This window comes from Rhinolophus sinicus, linkage group LG11 (genome assembly GCF_036562045.2).
Source record: "Rhinolophus sinicus isolate RSC01 linkage group LG11, ASM3656204v1, whole genome shotgun sequence".
NCBI lineage: Eukaryota > Metazoa > Chordata > Mammalia > Chiroptera > Rhinolophidae > Rhinolophus > Rhinolophus sinicus.
The window spans coordinates 28,569,455-28,587,232 of NC_133760.1; the positions used below are offsets into that span (position 1 = coordinate 28,569,455).

Below are 17,778 nucleotides of genomic sequence, written 5' to 3' on the forward strand. Positions count from 1 at the left end.
TAATTATTTCACAGACCCTTCTTTGTGCTAAACTCATTGTGTCTCCCTTACAATTAAGATGTCACTGTCAGTAGTACTCCTTTCACATTCCTCCACAAACTAGTCACTTCTCAGATACTGAGGCTTCACTAATAATGGCGCCAGTTGAATTTTCATGGGCTCTGAGTGTTCATCGGGCACCAGGACTTCTTTTAACTTGCGGCATTGATCCACTTGCTGGGTGAAATAAATGCAGCATGTGGGAACTGTTCACCCAAACACACTGTTTCATAGAAACTTGTTGTATGTGTGGTTTATTTCTCTGATGAGCAGAAGATGATTACTTGTTATCTGTCTTCCTGACAGATGCCTGTCGAAGGCATTTGGGGTCGAGGAGGTGGGGCTAGCATATGGCTGTATGTTCTATAGCTGCATTATCTGCTTTTCCTCTCAGACTCCAGTGGAAGAGGTCCCTGCTGCCATTGCTCCATTCCAGGGTAGGGTGTTGATTGGTGTGGGGAAGCTTCTGCGTGTCTATGACCTGGGAAAGAAGAAGTTACTCCGAAAATGTGAGAACAAGGTAAATATGGTAGAAGACCCAAGCTCTAGCTAGTGAGGAAAGAGGAAACATTGGTAGGGTTGTGGGCAGTTAATTATTAAAATCAGGTCTTTATTAGGACCTTGTTGTAGTCACTGAATTCCAGGCTCTGAGCTAGGCCCTTGAGACTTGAGAAGGGCAGGAGGAGATGAGTTTCTTGACTTCTTCAATCTAAGAACCAGAGTTCTGTCCTACCTGATTCTATACGTAATTTACTTGTGAGAATTAGGCATATATTTGCTCCATAGGCATACCTTATTTTGTTGCACTTTGCAGATACTGCTGTTTTCACAAATTGAAGGTTTGTAGCAACCCTGTGTGGAAGAAATCTATCCAATCCATTTTTCTAACAGCATTTGAACATTTTTATGTCTCTGTCATGTTTTGTTAATTCTTGCAATATTTTAACTTTTTCATTATTGTTATGGTAATCTGTGACCAGTGATCTTGATGTTACTATTGTCATTGTTTTGGGACCCCACGCACCATGCCCGTATAAGACAGCTAACTTAATTGATAAACATTGTGTGTGTTCTTATTACTCCACCTATTGGCCATTACCCCGTCTCTATCCCTCTCCTCAGGCCTCTAGTCCATGAGACACGACGATGTTGAAATTAGGCCAGTTAATAACCCTACAATGGCTGCTTAAATGTTCAAGTGAAAGGAAGAGTTGCATCTCTCGATTTGACTCAGATGCTAGAAATGATTAAGCTTAGTAATGAAGGCATGTTGAAAACCGAGATAGGCTGAAAGTTAGGCCTCTTAACACCAAACAGCCAAGTTGTGAATGCAAAGTAAAAGTTCTTGAAGGAAATTAAAAATACTACTCCACTGAACAAATGATAAGAATGTGCAACAGCCTTATGCTAATATAGGGAAAGTTTTAGTGGTCTGGATAGAAGATCAAACCAGTCACAACATTCCCTTAAGCCAAGCCTGATCCAGAGCAAGACCCTAACCCTTTAATTCAGTGAAGGCTATGAGAGGTGAGAAAACTTCAGAAGAAAAAATTTGAAGCTAGCACAGGCTGGTTTATGAGGTTTAAGGAAAGCAGCCGCCTCCATAAAAATGCAAGATGAAGTGGCAAGTATTACTGTAGAAGCTGCAGCAAGTTATCCAGAAGATCTAGCTAGGATAATTAAGGTGGCCACAACAGATTTTCAGTGTAGATAAAACAGCCTATTGCAAGAAGATGCCATCTAAGGCTTTTCATAGCTAGAGGGGGGAAGTCAGTGCCTGGCTTCAAAGGACAGCCTGAATCTTGGTATAGGCTGATGCAGCTGGGAATTGAAGCCAGTCTTTTACCGTTCCCAAAATCCTAGGACCCTTAAGAATTATACTAAATCTGCTATGTCTCTAAATGGAACAAAAAGGCCTGGGTGATAGCACATCTGTTTACAGCATGGTTTACTGAATATTTGAAGCTCACCATTGAGACCTGCTCAAAAAAAGATTCCTTTCAAAATATTACTGTTCATTGACACTGCACCTGGTCACCCAAGAACCCTGATGGAGATAAACAAAAATTAATGTCGTTTTCATGCTTGCTGACACGACTCCATTCTGCAGCCCATGGATCATTCTAGATGCCATTAAGAACATTTGTTATTTGTGGGAAGAGATCAAAATATCAGCATTAACGGTGTAGGAGATGTTATTCCAGCTCTCGTGGATGACTTTGAGGGGTGTAAGACTTCAGTGGAGGAAGTAACTGCAGATAGGGAAAAATAGCAAGAGAACTAGAATTAGAAGTGGAGCCTGAAGATGTGACTGAATTGCTGCAACTTCCTGATAAAACTTTTAACGGATAAGGAGATGCTTCTTATGAATGAGCGAAGAAAGTGTTTTTTGAGATGGAATCTGCTGGTGATGATGCTGGGAAGACTGTTGAAATGACAGCACAGGATTTAGAAGATTACATCAACTTAACTGCTGCAGCAGTGGCATGTTTTAAGAGGATTGACTCCAATTTTGAAAGTTCTACCATGGGTAAAATGCCATCAAATAGCATTGCATGCTGCAGAGAAATTGTTCTTTCTAAGAAAGAAAGAGGCAGCTGTTGTGGTAAACTTCCTTTGTCTTATTAAGAAATTGTCACAGCCACTCCAACCTTCAGCAGCCACTACTGATCAGTCAGCAGTCATCAACATCGAGGCAAGGCCCTCCACCACCACCAGCAAATAGATTGTGACTCACTGAAGGCTCAGATGATGGTTAGCAGTTTTTAGCAATAAAATATTTTAAAATTAAGGTATATAGTTTTTTTAGACATACTGTTATTCACATTTACTAGACTACAATATAGTGTAAATATAACTTATATGCACTGGGAAACCAAAATTCGTGTGACCCAACTTTGTTGTGATAAGTACATTAAAACTAACTCTTCCGCCCATCTTCAAGGAATTTATTGCTGACTACTGTTCTTTGCTGTGTGCCATTCTGCAGACCTTATATATGTTGCAGTCAGAGAAAGCTGGACTTTCTGTGGGTTCTGAACCTCAAGGTTACACCCATTGCTGTCTTTATTTTCCCCAGCATATCGCCAATTACATCTCTGGAATCCAGACTATTGGGCACAGGGTAATTGTGTCTGATGTCCAAGAAAGTTTCATCTGGGTTCGCTACAAGCGTAATGAGAACCAGCTCATCATCTTTGCCGATGATACCTACCCCCGATGGGTCACTACGGCTAGCCTCCTCGACTATGACACTGTGGCTGGGGCAGACAAGTTTGGCAACATTTGTGTGGTGAGTTGATGTGAACTGGCCTTGCAGTGATGTGTAGGAAAGCTGGCTCCGTTTGTGGTAAAGCCAAGGACCCAGGACTATGGATCTCTAATGTGCAAAGTGAGATTGGTATAAAATTCTGTCCTGAGGCTCACTCTAAAAAGAAAACTTTGCATTTTCTAAGCCTTCTTATCAGTTTTTTAAATTTTAGCCTGTTTCACCCCCCTCTTCCCCATGGAACATGATTTAATGATAGCTTTAGTTTGAGTTCATGTCATATTTATTTTCACTTTTTGCCTGAATTTTGGCTTATCTTTTTAAGCCCTATCTAACTTCTCTTGTTTATGTTCTGTGGTCTTTGTTTTTGCTCTTGCTATGTCAGACCCTTGCTCATGGGCTGATTCTCTTGAGTTTCTCACTCCTCAGAAAGCAGACAGGGAAGAGACTTGGGCCCAGCCCTCTGCCAAAGGCAGTTGCCCATAGGCTTGCTTGCAAGGACCTGGGGCATTTATGTTGCTTGGCGATGTAGTGAGTACGTGCAGGACCCAGCCCTGTGATTTGTGTCACTTACTTGTAGGTGAGGCTCCCACCTAATACCAACGACGAAGTGGACGAGGATCCCACAGGAAACAAAGCCCTGTGGGACCGGGGCTTGCTCAATGGTGCCTCTCAGAAGGTAAGATTCAAAACCGGACCCAAAGGACCAGTCTGTGTAGTACATTTCCTGTGACCCTCACTGAGGAAACATGAATTATCCACAGTGCACATAACTATGCTGAGTGCGCTCCATGCATGAAAGTCCCTAAGTTGACTGTGTATGTAGCCTGTGATGAATGGACGCAAGTTTGACGTAAGGTGATGAAGTTACTATCCCGTTTTTGTGACCCTGTAGAATAGAAATGTTTCAGACATTTTAGCAGTGTAAAAATCTCAGAACATAGTGAGTTCCTTGAAGAAGATGGTTGCACAGTTCATTCCTGATACCAGCTCTTTGAGGTGTGTCCTGGGCCGTCCTCTTTCTGTACGGATGTACGTCTATAGTAGAGCACCTCTGGATTTGTGAAAAATAGATTCCTTTTAGAGGGCTAGCCTGGTGTTTGCTCTTGTTTTTAGCATTTTCTGTGATTTCCTTTTTTTAAATTGTAAACTTGATAATTTAACAAAGAAATTTTAGTTTTAATTGTTTATCAGAAATGATCTAATGTCATCATGTTTGTGAGGGCATTAAGCTCTAAGTAAACGTTAAGAACATTTTTAAGTATTTTTAAGTTTTAGTAATTTTTGGATTTTAAAAATGGTGAAATCTGCCCTTTGGGGGGGGCCCTGCTTGCTCTTGGGAATCTAGAACAGGCTCCCGAGGGCCCACACAGTTAACTGGTCTGTTTTTGACTTGCAGGCAGAGGTGATCATGAACTATCACGTGGGGGAGACGGTGCTGTCACTGCAGAAGACCACGCTGATCCCTGGAGGCTCAGAATCACTTGTCTATACCACCCTGTCAGGAGGGATTGGCATCCTCGTCCCATTCACATCTCACGAGGTGAACTCTCCCGCGCTCTACTGGCCTTTGCCTTTTCAACATGGTTTCTTTGTGCCAGATCTGCCTAAGAGGGCAAATCCATTTGTTCTGGGAATTTTATAAGGTGACAAGTGCCTGGGGAGATAGGAATCCTGACCCCCACCCCCACCCCCCACCAGAAAGCCATTTGTTTTTATATTGGACCAGGGTTTGGTTGTGATGTGGGTATAGGGTTAGAGTCCAAAACCCCAGAACCAAATCCCACAGACTAGGAATGGTGTGCTGATGAGGACTGGGGCACTCACTGCCTCCTAGAGCCAACTGTAGGATTGGCTAAATTTGGTTTCTGGTAGTCCAGCCAAGGAAGCTGGGATCAGGTATTTGCCTTCACATGTTCTGCAAATACAGGGAGATTTTCTTTCAGATTTTAGCTATCATGTAGCGGGAAAACCTATGGTCATCAGCGGAGTGATTTAGATACTTAACATCTGTTTACATGGTAAAAATCAATGGCTTCTCTGTTCATTGTGCTTCTGGAAATCATAGGATAGTAGCTGCAGTCACGTTTTTTCTTTTAGTGGCAAATTCTTTGTTTTTTCTGCCAGGACCATGACTTCTTTCAGCATGTGGAAATGCACCTGCGGTCTGAGCATCCTCCTCTTTGTGGGCGAGACCACCTCAGCTTTCGTTCCTATTATTTCCCTGTTAAGGTAGGTCTTTGTTGGAAATCTGGAGTGAAAGGGTCACCCTTAGCTCATTTATCTCGTCTTTTCACTCCCTCCCTTAAAAATCTGAACGGTCTGGAATTCAGGAGCATTCAGGGATTGATGGAGACAGTAACGGTAGAGAGGGTCATCTCTGGGCAGACCACAGCCAGAGGAAAGCTTTCACCCAATTTTGCTAGTCTGAACTCTGGCTACTAAGGATCAGCTTACAGTAGTGTTCCTGGCTCTGTGAGTGGAGTTCAAGTATTTGTAGGAGAATAAAAAGCTTTCCTTGCAGCTTCTGCTCTAGCATGTGACATACTCATTGGGCATCTAAGCTTTTTCTTCTCATTTTTCCACATCTTAGAATGTGATTGATGGAGACCTCTGTGAGCAGTTCAATTCCATGGAGCCCAACAAACAAAAGAATGTCTCTGAAGAACTGGACCGAACCCCACCTGAGGTGTCCAAGAAGCTTGAGGACATCCGGACTCGCTATGCCTTCTGAGCCTATTTTCCCGTGGGGCTTGTCAGAGACTCTGTGTTTTGTTTTCCCTCACTACCTGGCTCAGAACCCATATGGCAGAAGAACGGTGGCTCGTTAATTAAGACTGCAATATTAAAGCTAACAGCTCTTTCCCATCCACTTTTTTCCTGGAATGACTGGTTTCCCCAAATATTGGCGTTGAGAATTGCTACGCTTCTCCCTGCCTGGTACATAATACATTGCCCCAGGTTCCCGTGTGGAATACAATGCCCCTTAGACCTCAGAGCTTTCCCTGCATTGATATTCTGGCTCTCATGTCTACTTTTGTACACACCCTTCATTTTTAACTGGTTTTCCTGTAAATATAGTTTTGTACCATGTTATCTTTGTGGGCGAGAGGGAGGGAGGGAGGCAAGCTGAGGTGGCGACCAGGCTGGATATAGTATAACTCCTGCGTTCTGCCACTCTGGAATCTAACCAGAAATACAAACCTAGTTTTTAAGGTAACTGGTGTCCATGTGTCTTTTCTAGGGGTGAGAATTAGGGTGGGAGAATTGAGCCTGGGTGGAGCAGGAAGAACTGAGTATCATTCCACGATACCTACATGGATTTCTGGCACCCTCTGGCCTCCCACTTCTAGCATTAATGGTTTTTTGGCTTTCTCTAGTCCTTTCTGTTATGTAGATGAAACTTGGGCTCAGTAATAACCATGTGGTCATTCACACCTCTTCCCATTGGATATTGAGTAAGGGTGATTGATTTCTCCTCCCCCGTTTTAGCTTCCTTCTACTTTGAGGTCTTAAAGTGAAGAATTTGGCATGAATTCTAGCTGGGTGGTCTCTTAACAGATGCTCCCTTTACTTCTACAGCTCCTGAAATGAATGATCTTTTGCATTTGACTACTAGAAAGGATCAGTAAGTACGGAAGTACCAGATACTAACCTTCCCTTGGCAGTAAAGTCAGTATATGTGGTACCTGTTTAAAGGCACATGGGTAACTGGGGTACTGTCTGCAGCAGGCATCCTAGGTGGGCTCGGGAGGGCCTTTGGGTATGAGGCGGCAGCACGGGAGCCTGTCAGTTGGAAGTGACCCAGTCTCAGAAATGTTCTAGCCCATACCTGGGAATTCAGCCTTTTTTCTGCCCAGCTGGCTGGGAAGCCTTAAATGTCCAGGTAGTCCCCTTAGCTTCCTTGAACCTGGAGAGACCTGAGCTCACTGCTATTCTCAGTACTTCAGAAAGTAAAACATTCTTTCATGTTCGTGTGCTCAGCCACTTCATTTTGTAGATTCTCTGTGGCTGGCGCTGGGTTAGAATCAGTAATGGAGGTGATTAGACACAATCTGACCCCGAAGAGCCCACAAACCAGTGCAGAAGAGGGTTCCTGATGCTATGCCCTGGAACTATGTATCTCTTTAATCATGACTTGATTTTAGATCAGTCAGTAGAGACTCAGATTTTGCTAGGAATCGAATCCCTAAATAACACTTCTTTGTTATTTAAGCTCTTAAGCTCATGAATTTGCATAGTATACAGTACTATTGAATGACATTTGCACAGGCTAATGCAGGGGCTCATTTTTCCTGTGGCCCCCATCTAAACCCACTTCCATTTAGTCTGTCAGATTATATGAAGTTGACATGCAGTAGTCAGAGAAACTCAGCAAAGATGTTTGAGCAGCGCAACTTGTTCCTAGCATCTTTTCTGAAATACTTCCTACAGTAGTGGGAGGCGGTGTAAGGAAGGAAAACTTGATCTCTGTATAGAATCAGGAATTGTTGCCATTGTTTTTGAGTAATACAGCAGTTTATTAAGTACGTAATCACTGCCTAGGGAAGGAGGACACTGCCATACAAGGCCACATGGGGGTTGCACTCAGGAACCTAGGAAACAAGTAGGGCCTGTGGGTAGCAGGCTTTGTAGTATCAAAAGGGTGGGTGCCTCCTGGTTCTATGGGAGGATGTGATTGGCTTTGAGTAAGTCATTTACTGGCAGGGACCTGAGATGAGCGGGAACTATGCCTGGTCGTTTGATAAGGAGGTTTGTTTAGCAAGAGCAGAGTGGGAAGGGAAACATGGTTAGGCCGTTTGAAGCCCTTCTGGTTTTACAGCATATAATACTGAATCTTAATTCTCGATCTTACACCACTACTGGGAATGTGTGGTCACCTGATTATTGCCCACTGGAGAGCTACAGGTAGGCCAGGCAAGAGTGGGTTTTATGTTGGATTGTCTTGTACTTCCAGTTATTACAAGATTCTTTTCTATTTCTCAACAGCCCAAAGCCCAGTGAAAGTGATAGAAACTCAGTGGGATTGTCACAGAACAATGGGTGCATATTGTGAAAGGTTGATAGATGACAGCAGATCGTGAACTAGTATTCCAAGCATTGTGCTAATAATAAGCACAGAGAAATTCACATGGCCTGCTCAGCTGAACATTCTAATAGGGGAGAGGAAGCTTATACATGTAAAACAATCAGCCAAGATGTATTTATAGTAGAAAGAGAACTAGAATCACATTTGATCTTGGCTTGGCCAAATAATAGCTGGGTGAATTTGAACAAGCCATTTAAAACGTGTGAGCCTTGGGTCCCCTGTCTATAGAACATAAAGGGAGATATGTGACATCAACTGTACAGAAATCCCTAAATATGTTTCCCAACCTTGAAACAGCATCTTGGTTCCTAAGAATCCCAACATTTATCAAAAAGTCCAAGTGACCCTGTGTCTCGGGAGTACAAATTTTGTTTGTATGTTTGCTTATTTCCTCAAATTTTCCTAATAGTGAAAACCATCCCTTATACCACTCAATAAAAATACAGCTTCTGAGGCACCTTCCGCTAAAGACTGAAACAACTAAGCCTGGAATGGGGAACATGTAATTGACATACATCACTGTATAAGTTTAAGGTGTACAGCATAATGGTTTGACTTGCATATATTGTGAAATAATTATATCCATCTCATATACTGAAAAAAAATTTTTTCTTGTGATGAGAACTTTTGGGATATCTCTTAGTAACTAATATGTTACAGCAGTGTTTAGTCGTCATGTTGTACATTACATCATTAGTACTTATAACTGGAAGTTTGTTCCTCTGAGTACCTTATTTCAGTCCCTATACTCTCCATCCACCCCCACCCCTGCCTCTGATAACTGCAAACCTGATCGCATTTTCTGTGAGTTTGGTTTTTTTGTTTTGTTTTTTTAGATTCCACATATAAATGAGATCATGCCTTCTGACCTATTTCACTTAGCATAATGCCTTCAGGGTCCATCCATATTGTTGCAAATGGCAGGATTTCTGTCATTTTTGTTTTGTTTTTGTTTTTTATCGCTTAATAATACTCCATTGCACATATATAATAAATTCTGTATCCATTTATCTGTCAGTGGACACTCAGATTGTTTCCAAGTATGGCTATTATAAATAAGGCTACTATGAACGTTGGGTACAGATATCTTTTTCAAGTTAGTGTTTCCATTGGGTGTATTCCCAGAAGTCGAATTGCTGGATCATATGTTCCATTTTTAATTTTTAAGGATCCTCTATACTGTTTTCCATAGTGATTACCAGTTTACAGTCCTACCATCAGTAAAGGATTCCTTTTTCTCCACATCCTCACCAGCATTTACCTCTTTATTGATGGCCGTTCTCACAGGCACGAGGTGATCGTACATTGTGGTTTTGATTTGCATTTTCCTAATAATGATGTTGAGCATCTTCTCACATATCTGTTGACCATTGGTATATCTTCTGTGGAAAAATATTCGTTCAGATCCTTTGCCCATTTTTACTTGGATTTTTTTTTTTTTTTTTTTTTGCGGTTGAATTATATGGGTTCTTGGTATATTTTGGATGTTAACCCCTTATCAGATACATGGTTTGCAAGTAATTTTTTCCATTCTGGAGGTTGTCTTTTTATTTTGTCGATTGTTTCTTTTGCTGTGCAGACACTTTTTAGTTTGTAGTCCCACTTGTTTATTTTTTATTTTGTAACGTGTGCTTTAGATAGCATATTCAGGAATTGACACCATTGAGCTCCCTCTGCATATCTTTTCATGAGTTAGGTTGTATTCTGCAAGAGAGAGGGCTCTGGCAAGTGGAATTTATGGAGCATAGGCACAAGGAATTAGGCTTGAATGTGTTGAGAGCAGGAATTTTGTCTAGTTCAGAGTTGTTGCCCCAGGACCTACCAAAGGTGTTTGATAAATATTTAGTGATTGGATGGAGGCTAAATTACAAATCCTGTCTGTGTTGGTATTAAGGGGATCTGCTCAATTCCTTTGGTTTAGTTGAGCAACCAGGTAAATGAGGAACTCTGTCCAGCCTTGCAGAACACTTCAGAAGCTGCCATGGAACTCAGAAGGGATGATGTCAAGACACCGAGGCATTTGTGCTAGGTTCTTAGGATCGTTCCCATCCTGCTCCCTGATGAGTCCCTGCAACTTGGGTCTAAGAAGGGGCTGAAAAGGTTTTAGCTGCCTCAGCATTCCCCTGACCTCTGGCGTGGAGGTTGCACAGATGTTGTTTCCTTTGGAAGATCTCTTGCCAAGAATAGCATTCCTTTGGGGGAGGGGGGTTCAAGTTGGACTGTAGATGGAATGTTGCTTTTTTTTTTTTTTTTTTTTTAATGTATTGCTAGCAAGACAGCTGCTGGTTCACTTGTCTCCCTGGGAGAGCGCAGGTCTCCAGAGTGTGTGCTGCTCCCATGACTGACCTCTTGAGTTTCTCATTAGTGGGAAGCCAGAAATGTTGGGAGCAGTCTTCAAATGGGATCGACCTGGCTTTCAAATTTTTTTTTAATTCCTAAATTCTGTTTATCTTCAAAATAGAAACAACATGTGTTTGCATGAATCATCCACTTGCTCATTTTCATATGGAATATTGTATGTGAATATTTTAAGTGTATTGCACCCTTAAAATATATTCGAGATCTATATCTAGAGCTCAGAAGAACCATCTCTGCTGCTGAAATCAATGTAGGAGGACAGAGGCTTACTCGGGGTACATGCTACAGACTCAGTGAACAGCTCCATGGTTGGTGGCTGACTTATTTACATTTGGGGGTCTGATAGCCCAATAGATGGAGCTTGTGTGAAATTGGAGTGAACTGAAGGGAAATCAACAGATACTACACAGCAGTCAGAAGAATCCCCTTTACTAGTCTGCACCAGCACAACAAAGCTATCTGCTGTGTAGAATCAACAGATACTACACAGCAGTCAGAAGAATCCCCTTTACTAGTCTGCACCAGCACAACAAAGCTATTTACTAGTCTGCACCAGCACAACAAAGCTTTGAAAGCCAACATCAGAAGATAGGCCTAACCTGCTAGAAGATGCTGCTAAATTCGTTTATTCCACCAGTATTTACTGAACACCTACTGTATGCCACTTCCTTACAAGTCTGCTCTGCACCCAGAAGGTGGAGAGTTCTTATAACCTAGTCTCAGTCCCTTTGAGGCTGACGGTGAAGTGATTCTGCCAGAGAGATGGTAAGTTCAGGAGAGCCTAGGGCCCGTGTCTGGTTTCCTCAGATAAAACAGGCACAGCCTCGAGACTTGCAGGAAAAATCAGAAGGTCCAAATTCAAAAATAAAGTGGAGGGTGGATAGCCAAAGTTTTTTCAGTTCAGGAAACTTCAGAAACACTTGCAGAGTGTCTTAACCCTAGCTGGACAGGAGGATCATCTGAGATTGTCAGAGTCCTGGGTTCTGCCCCAGATTACTTAAGAATCGGTTGGTGATGTCTGTATATTTCACAATCTGGTGATAATGATCAGACCTGGAGATCACCAGGAATGAGGGACCACTGCTTCTTATTCAAAATGAAGCCCCCAAAAAATCAAGTTTGGAATTTCCAGTTTGGGGACAAAAGGCTGGAGACTCAACTGGAAGCAGCTAAAGGCCCCTGTCAGCACCACCACCCCACCCACCCCGTCACCCCAATCCAGCAGCTCTGTCAGTACTCAGTCAGGTTTGACTGTAATCCCTGAGGCAAACCTTTCTCAGTTCCCCACCTCTAACTCTTGTCTTCTAGAGCCTGGACCTCTGATTTTCAATGCACAGGCCCACTCAGCAGAACTTGCTCCCTTCTCGGACTCAAAATCTCAGGGAAAGAGAGTTGCCTTTGATTTGGTCACTTGGGGAGAGTTTTCACCAGTTAATTTGGACCATGAATTAAATGTGTATAAGCTAGTGACAAGTAATAAGTATGCACATTTACCGTGGGTTATTAGGGCCTGACGCTGTTCACAGGGCGTGCCAGTGAATCTCTTGTCTTTAAGAAGCTGATGCTGCAACTGGAGAAAGGGCAGTCAGAAACAAGGTATCTTGTCAAATGCCAGGTAGGAGTGAAGGCCATAGAAAGCACTGGACAGGTGACCTGGGTTCACTGATCTCTAAGCAAGGTCTCAGTTTCCTGTCTGTAAAACAGAGAAGATGACCAACCTCCTGGGTCACAGTAACAGCAAAGTGCTTTCCCTGGGCTTCTGGGGCTGTGTGGAGGGTGGGGTTCTGAGAAGGCCCTGCCACAGAACTTGGGTACAGAAGCCTGGGGAGACCTGGAGCCACCTCCATCTTGAACTGCTATCCCGTGTGCAATGATTTGAAATAAAGGGGCATCATTCCAAGCCAAGAGGCCCCAGAGAAGGCACAGTGAAGCAGGTTCAGGCTCCTGTGAGGCCCCAGTGAGATTCTGTGGCTGTTCCCCCATTACCTCCACCCCCTCCTACCCTCCCCTGGGCTGCCTGACTGGTATGAATCAACTTGGCAGAGCTCTCCAGGAAGGCCGTGCAGAGGGTGTAGCCAGTATAGCCACTGCCTTGGGAACGGGCGTGGGGAGTTAGCCCTAGTGCATTCCAGTGTGGGCATTATTGTCCTGTTGGAAGTTCAGGGCCAAACCAGGAATCCAGTTTTATCCATCCAATTGAGAAGCCATTTCTTGAACAACTACTTGAGCCAGGCATTGACATTCATAGTAAGATAATGCCAACATCTTCTAGGCCAGCATTTCCCCAAGTAGGTGCTGTGAACTCCTAGATGTTAAGGGGCCCCCCTTAAAGGATTCTGTGCTCATACTCAGGGAAACCCTGCAAACTGTCTTGGATAGTTTGATGCTTTGAACACAGCCCTTCCCCTACCCCCTGCCCTCTGCTCCACACTCGTAATGTCCCTTGAGGGGTTGGCCCTTCCCAACTCCAAATATAGTCGAGTAAATCGGGGAGCTTGCTATGAAAACTAGGTAGAGATGGAGCTGCCCTTTTGGTGCCCACAGAACTCTGCTGGGCAGAGCCTTTCTCAGCACTCTTGCCAACCCAGGCAAAGTGAGTGCCCTTGTCCTGGGGAGATGGGACTGAGCACAGGGCCCCTTTTCTGTGTCCTCAGAAGCTCTGGGAGTACTGTGTGCCAGACCATGTTACACCAGGACAGGCCCTGAGTCACGTGGCAAAGCCCTGGCTGTGTGATTTTGGGTTCGATACTTTATCTGAGCTCATGTCTCCACCTATAGACTGGCTAATTGATCAGTCCTCGACATGATATTTATCAAAGGCCTTTTGTCTAATATTTGTCCCCCTACGTGCACTCTGGTCACTACCACATCACCCAGTTTTGTAAGACTTTTTGGTCAAAGGAATTGTGTTCTGGAGAAGAGCTGGGGTAGCTCCTTAACGACCCAACCTTTCTGGTAGCCAGGCAGGACATGATTCGGGAGACCCTCACCATTAACGAGCCAATGCCATCTGTCAGAATAGTTCCCAATTGATCCTCCTACTCCACACTCTAAGGCAGGCTGGGGACACGTGGCCCTGCCCCGCCCTTGCTGGCTTCAGTTTCTGAATCAGAGTTGCAGTGGCTTGCTTTCCCCGCCCTTTCCATCCGTCGGGAAGCCTGGATTGTGGGCTGGGGGAAACCGCAGCCTCTCCCACCTGTTAACCCACTGCCCCCAGCCCCCAGCCCCTAGACACCTGCTTCAGGTTCTGGAGCCCCTTAAAATCGCCAGCAAATCTCTAGAAGATTACATCCTGGTACGGGAACAGGTAAGAAAACAGTCGGTTTTCTCTCACATGGTTTACTTTGCCTGATTTCTCCACCCCAATTTAGCTGCTTCCTTCACAGATCACAGCAAGAGAGATTTGAGCTAGACATGAAAAAGACAGTCCCAGCCAAGAAGCTCTGAGCTATGTCTTAGAGAAATGGTATGAATTCTGTGTTTCGGGTTTCATTTTTAAACCTTTGCTTTCATCAGCCTTGCAGGAAAAGAACATCCAAATCTGAGAAGTAATAAAGCAAGTTACTTCTCTCTGTTGCCTTCTGAGGTTTGTAAATCAGCAAAGCCACGTGTTTAAATGGTTGTCATGGTTACTGGGTGTTGCTCCACCGTATATTGCTTTAGGTCTTTAGACCTTACTGTATACTATGTGCGTGAATTATCTGTCACATGTATGAATTACCTCATCAAAATTAAGTGATTTAAAATTCTTTAAAGGAAAGAAAAAAAATGGCATAGGTGAGCCTTTCAGTCAGACAGTATTCTGAAATTAAAATGTTCTGCTTTTACACTTTGCATTTATTTTAAATGCTCATAATAAACCAACTGTGTTATTTTTAAAGTCTATGTGGTATTTGCCACTTTAATAGTCCTATCCCAGGATGTGCCTTTGTCCCTCGATTGTGAAGTTGGATTGCTTCCAGGTGTTTTGCAATTAATAATTCCACTTTTATGGACAACTTTGTGAAAATTATTTTAGTCTTTTAGATTTTTTTCCCCCTCGGGTCTTATTTCCCATCCAGAATGAATACTTGGGCAAAGGGCAAGAACATTTCTGTAGTTCAGCTCATGTTATACACATGAGGTCAGTTTACTCATAAGAATTATTAGTCTAATTTCCTAATTTCTAGGACTCTGATGGCATGAGGATGTGGGTGGGGAACTTGTTTCATCTGGGGATTCTTTAGGAAGGGGGATGGAGGCCATTTAACATGGTTAAGACCTGACCTTTGAAGGCAGGATGCCTGACCTTGAAAACCCACAGAATTGATTAGTGCAGTGTAGAATACAAATGAGAAAACTTCATAGGGGTACAGGAAAGGCAGAATGTTTGTGCAGCACTTAGCACAATGTCTGGCACTTACTAAGCATTGCTGTAAGGTTCTTTCAAGCCTGGGGCTTTCTCTGGGTCATTTTATAAGCTGGGCATAATTGAGGGTTTATCTCAAGGGCACCTTGACTACTTCCACTCTTCTTGTCCAGCCACCTGTTGAAGATTTTTTGACTATGTGCAAAGCCCCTCTCTGTGCTAAGGTTGGAAGGCTGGGCAGCAGGAGATCAGGTTTGCGTCTTTTAGGAGGTCCTCCAGATCCTTGGCTCCTACTGCCATCAGATCTAGATGCCACCCTTTCCATCTCTCAGCCCTTTCTCAATACACAGGTTGAAGGGATTCCTGGATAGAGGGGAGAGTTCCCAGAAGTCTGTGGGCACACCCTTTGTTCCCCACTCTGGTAGGTTATTGGGAGGCTCATCCACAGTGGAATGAGCACAGGCTGGTCAGGCTGGGTTCTAATCCTGGCCGCACCAATTCCCAGCAGTGGGCAGTCACTGGAGCTCTCATTCTCAGTTTCCTCATCTGTAAAATGGAAATGTTAATACCTGTGCCATAGGATTACATGAGACTACATAGGTAAACCCTGGCGCGTAGGAACCTATTATTACTGTGGAAGGTCAAGGCCATGTTCCAGAGCTTTAGGGAAGATAACAGAATTAGCTGTAAAAGACAGGCAGAAAACTCGTGTTCATTTTCTCAAACATTTATCAGGCTGGCTGGCCATGGTGCTGGAGAGACACATAAGTCAGGCTCCCTGCTTTTGATACAGCCCATCCTGTGGGAGCAGAATAGGCTGTAATTGAGGCTACCTGGTCAATCTGGGACAGCTCCCTGCTTAAGAAGGAAGAACAATTAGAGAGGAGAAGGAAGCAGGAAGAGCAAGTGGGAAAGCTGAGTCGAGTTTGGGAAAGGCAGTTGGGAAAGTTCAGGAGGGTTGCAGGGCTGGGCGAAGGGAAAGGGAGAGTGGGAGATGAATTGAGAGCAATCAGTGGAGACCAAGTTTTATTAAAGAACTTGAAGGTCAAATGAGAATTTAAACTTCATCTCAAGGATATGGAGATTTAAGTGGGTTTGGGGATGCCTGTTCTGGCAGCTTTGGGGGTTGAGGGATGGTGTCGGAGGCCTGGAATGTCCCCAGCCTTCTACCCCATCTCGGGCTTTGATGGAACCAAAATAAATAAATAAATACATACAGAAAGTGGGATTCTCAGGATAGGCTGAGTGGGAGGGAGCCTGGCCTGGGAGTTGGGGCCTGGGCTTCTGGAGTTCTGGTCCCAGCTCCTCCACCACCAGAGTAGAATAGATGGGTCTTCCTGCCTCAGGTGAGGGTTCAGGGCAGTTAGGTTTACGGTTCTCTCCTGGGAGTCCAAAATGTCTCTGGAGGCTGCAGCACCCTGCCACTCCCACCCCCTCCCCGGCCCCCAGGGGAATGCTGTCCAGTGGGCGTCCATGACTCAGCCTTGGAAGGACGTCATCTCTGAAATGGGCAGTCTGATCCTTTGACCCCGAGAGACTCCATGGAGCCCTGAGAACCATGGCCTGCACGCCTGTGACAATCCCAGGAGGTTTCTGGGCTCCAGCTATCCTGCACACTTGTGCATGAGGGCCATGTCCTACAATTGGGGGGTGGTGTCCGCTGGGGACAGGGTTGCCGTCATTCTGGGAACCGACCTCCTGAGCTTCCCAGGGCTGCCGGCAGACTTCTGTCTGTGCATCCTGGCCAGGAAGGGCCCTATACCCGGTCAGGCCTCCCCCACCCAGGGGCCATCTCAGGTTATGGTGGGCCCATGTGTCTATCGTAAGCAAGGTTGAGGTCAAGGTGAGGAGTTTGAAAGGCTCTTGCAGTTATTTGGAAAGGTAAGGCCCTGCTCTGAAGTTTTCCGGGTGCCTATTGCCTGTCACAGCATGAGAACGTTCACATTCTGGCTCAGGGCTCTCCCAGCACATTCAAGCCCCCACTGCTGGCTTTATCACCCACATCTCCTCAACACTCCCTTCCCTGTAGCCACACCTGCCCTTCCCTCTTTCCCAAGAGCCAGAACTTCCTGGCTTCCTTGCCTTCCTATTTTCTCAGATTTGAAAACCTCTTCGTCAGCATTTTAAAAAAAACGATCGGAATCATTTTTAAGTGAGCAGTTCAGTGGTGTTAAGTACATTTACATTGTTATGAAACAGCTCTCCAGAAGTTTTTCATCTTGCAAAACTGAAACTCTGTACCCATTAAACAATAATCTCCCCCGTTTCCCCCCCCCACTTTCTTCTTTCCCCCAGCTACTGACAACTACCAACCAACATTACGTTTCTATGAATTTGACTACTCCTGGGTACCTCACACAAGAATCATATAGTATTTGTCTTTCCATGTCTGGCTTATTTCACTTAACGCAGTGTCCTCCAGATTCATCCATGTTGTAGCATGTGTCAGAATTTCCTTCCTTTTTAAGGCTGAATAATATTTCATTGTATGTGCACCATATTTTGTTACTCTACTCATCTGTTGATGGGCACTTGGGTTGTTTCCATGTTTCAGCCATTGTGAATAATGCTGCTATAAACATTATTATTTATGGATATACAAACATCACTTCAAGACCCTGCTTTCAATTATTTTGGGTATATACCCAGAAGTGGAATCGCAGGATCATATGGTAG

The 17,778-nt window shown here is 44.2% G+C and overlaps 2 protein-coding genes across 4 annotated transcripts in view; both read left to right on the top strand.

Annotated features, from left to right (window-relative positions):
- SF3B3 (splicing factor 3b subunit 3) overlaps window positions 1-6,527 on the top strand; it is a 39,461-nt gene extending 32,934 nt beyond the window's left edge. For both annotated transcript variants that reach the window (XM_019710172.2, XM_019710164.2), the window contains exons 21-26: window positions 434-559; window positions 3,119-3,331; window positions 3,888-3,986; window positions 4,707-4,850; window positions 5,435-5,539; window positions 5,901-6,527. In XM_019710172.2, coding sequence (XP_019565731.1) covers window positions 434-559; window positions 3,119-3,331; window positions 3,888-3,986; window positions 4,707-4,850; window positions 5,435-5,539; window positions 5,901-6,041 — 828 coding nt within the window. In that variant the 3' untranslated portion in view covers window positions 6,042-6,527. The remainder of the gene's footprint in view (window positions 1-433; window positions 560-3,118; window positions 3,332-3,887; window positions 3,987-4,706; window positions 4,851-5,434; window positions 5,540-5,900) is intronic.
- A 7,346-nt stretch (window positions 6,528-13,873) lies between these two features.
- The window catches only part of IL34 (interleukin 34), a 57,939-nt gene continuing 54,034 nt past the window's right edge, over window positions 13,874-17,778 (top strand). Inside the window, exon 1 of one of the 2 annotated variants that reach the window (XM_019710150.2) lies at window positions 13,874-14,061. The gene's annotated coding sequence lies outside the window, so the exon portion shown is untranslated. The remainder of the gene's footprint in view (window positions 14,062-17,778) is intronic. The other variant, XM_019757718.2, reaches the window with a different exon arrangement.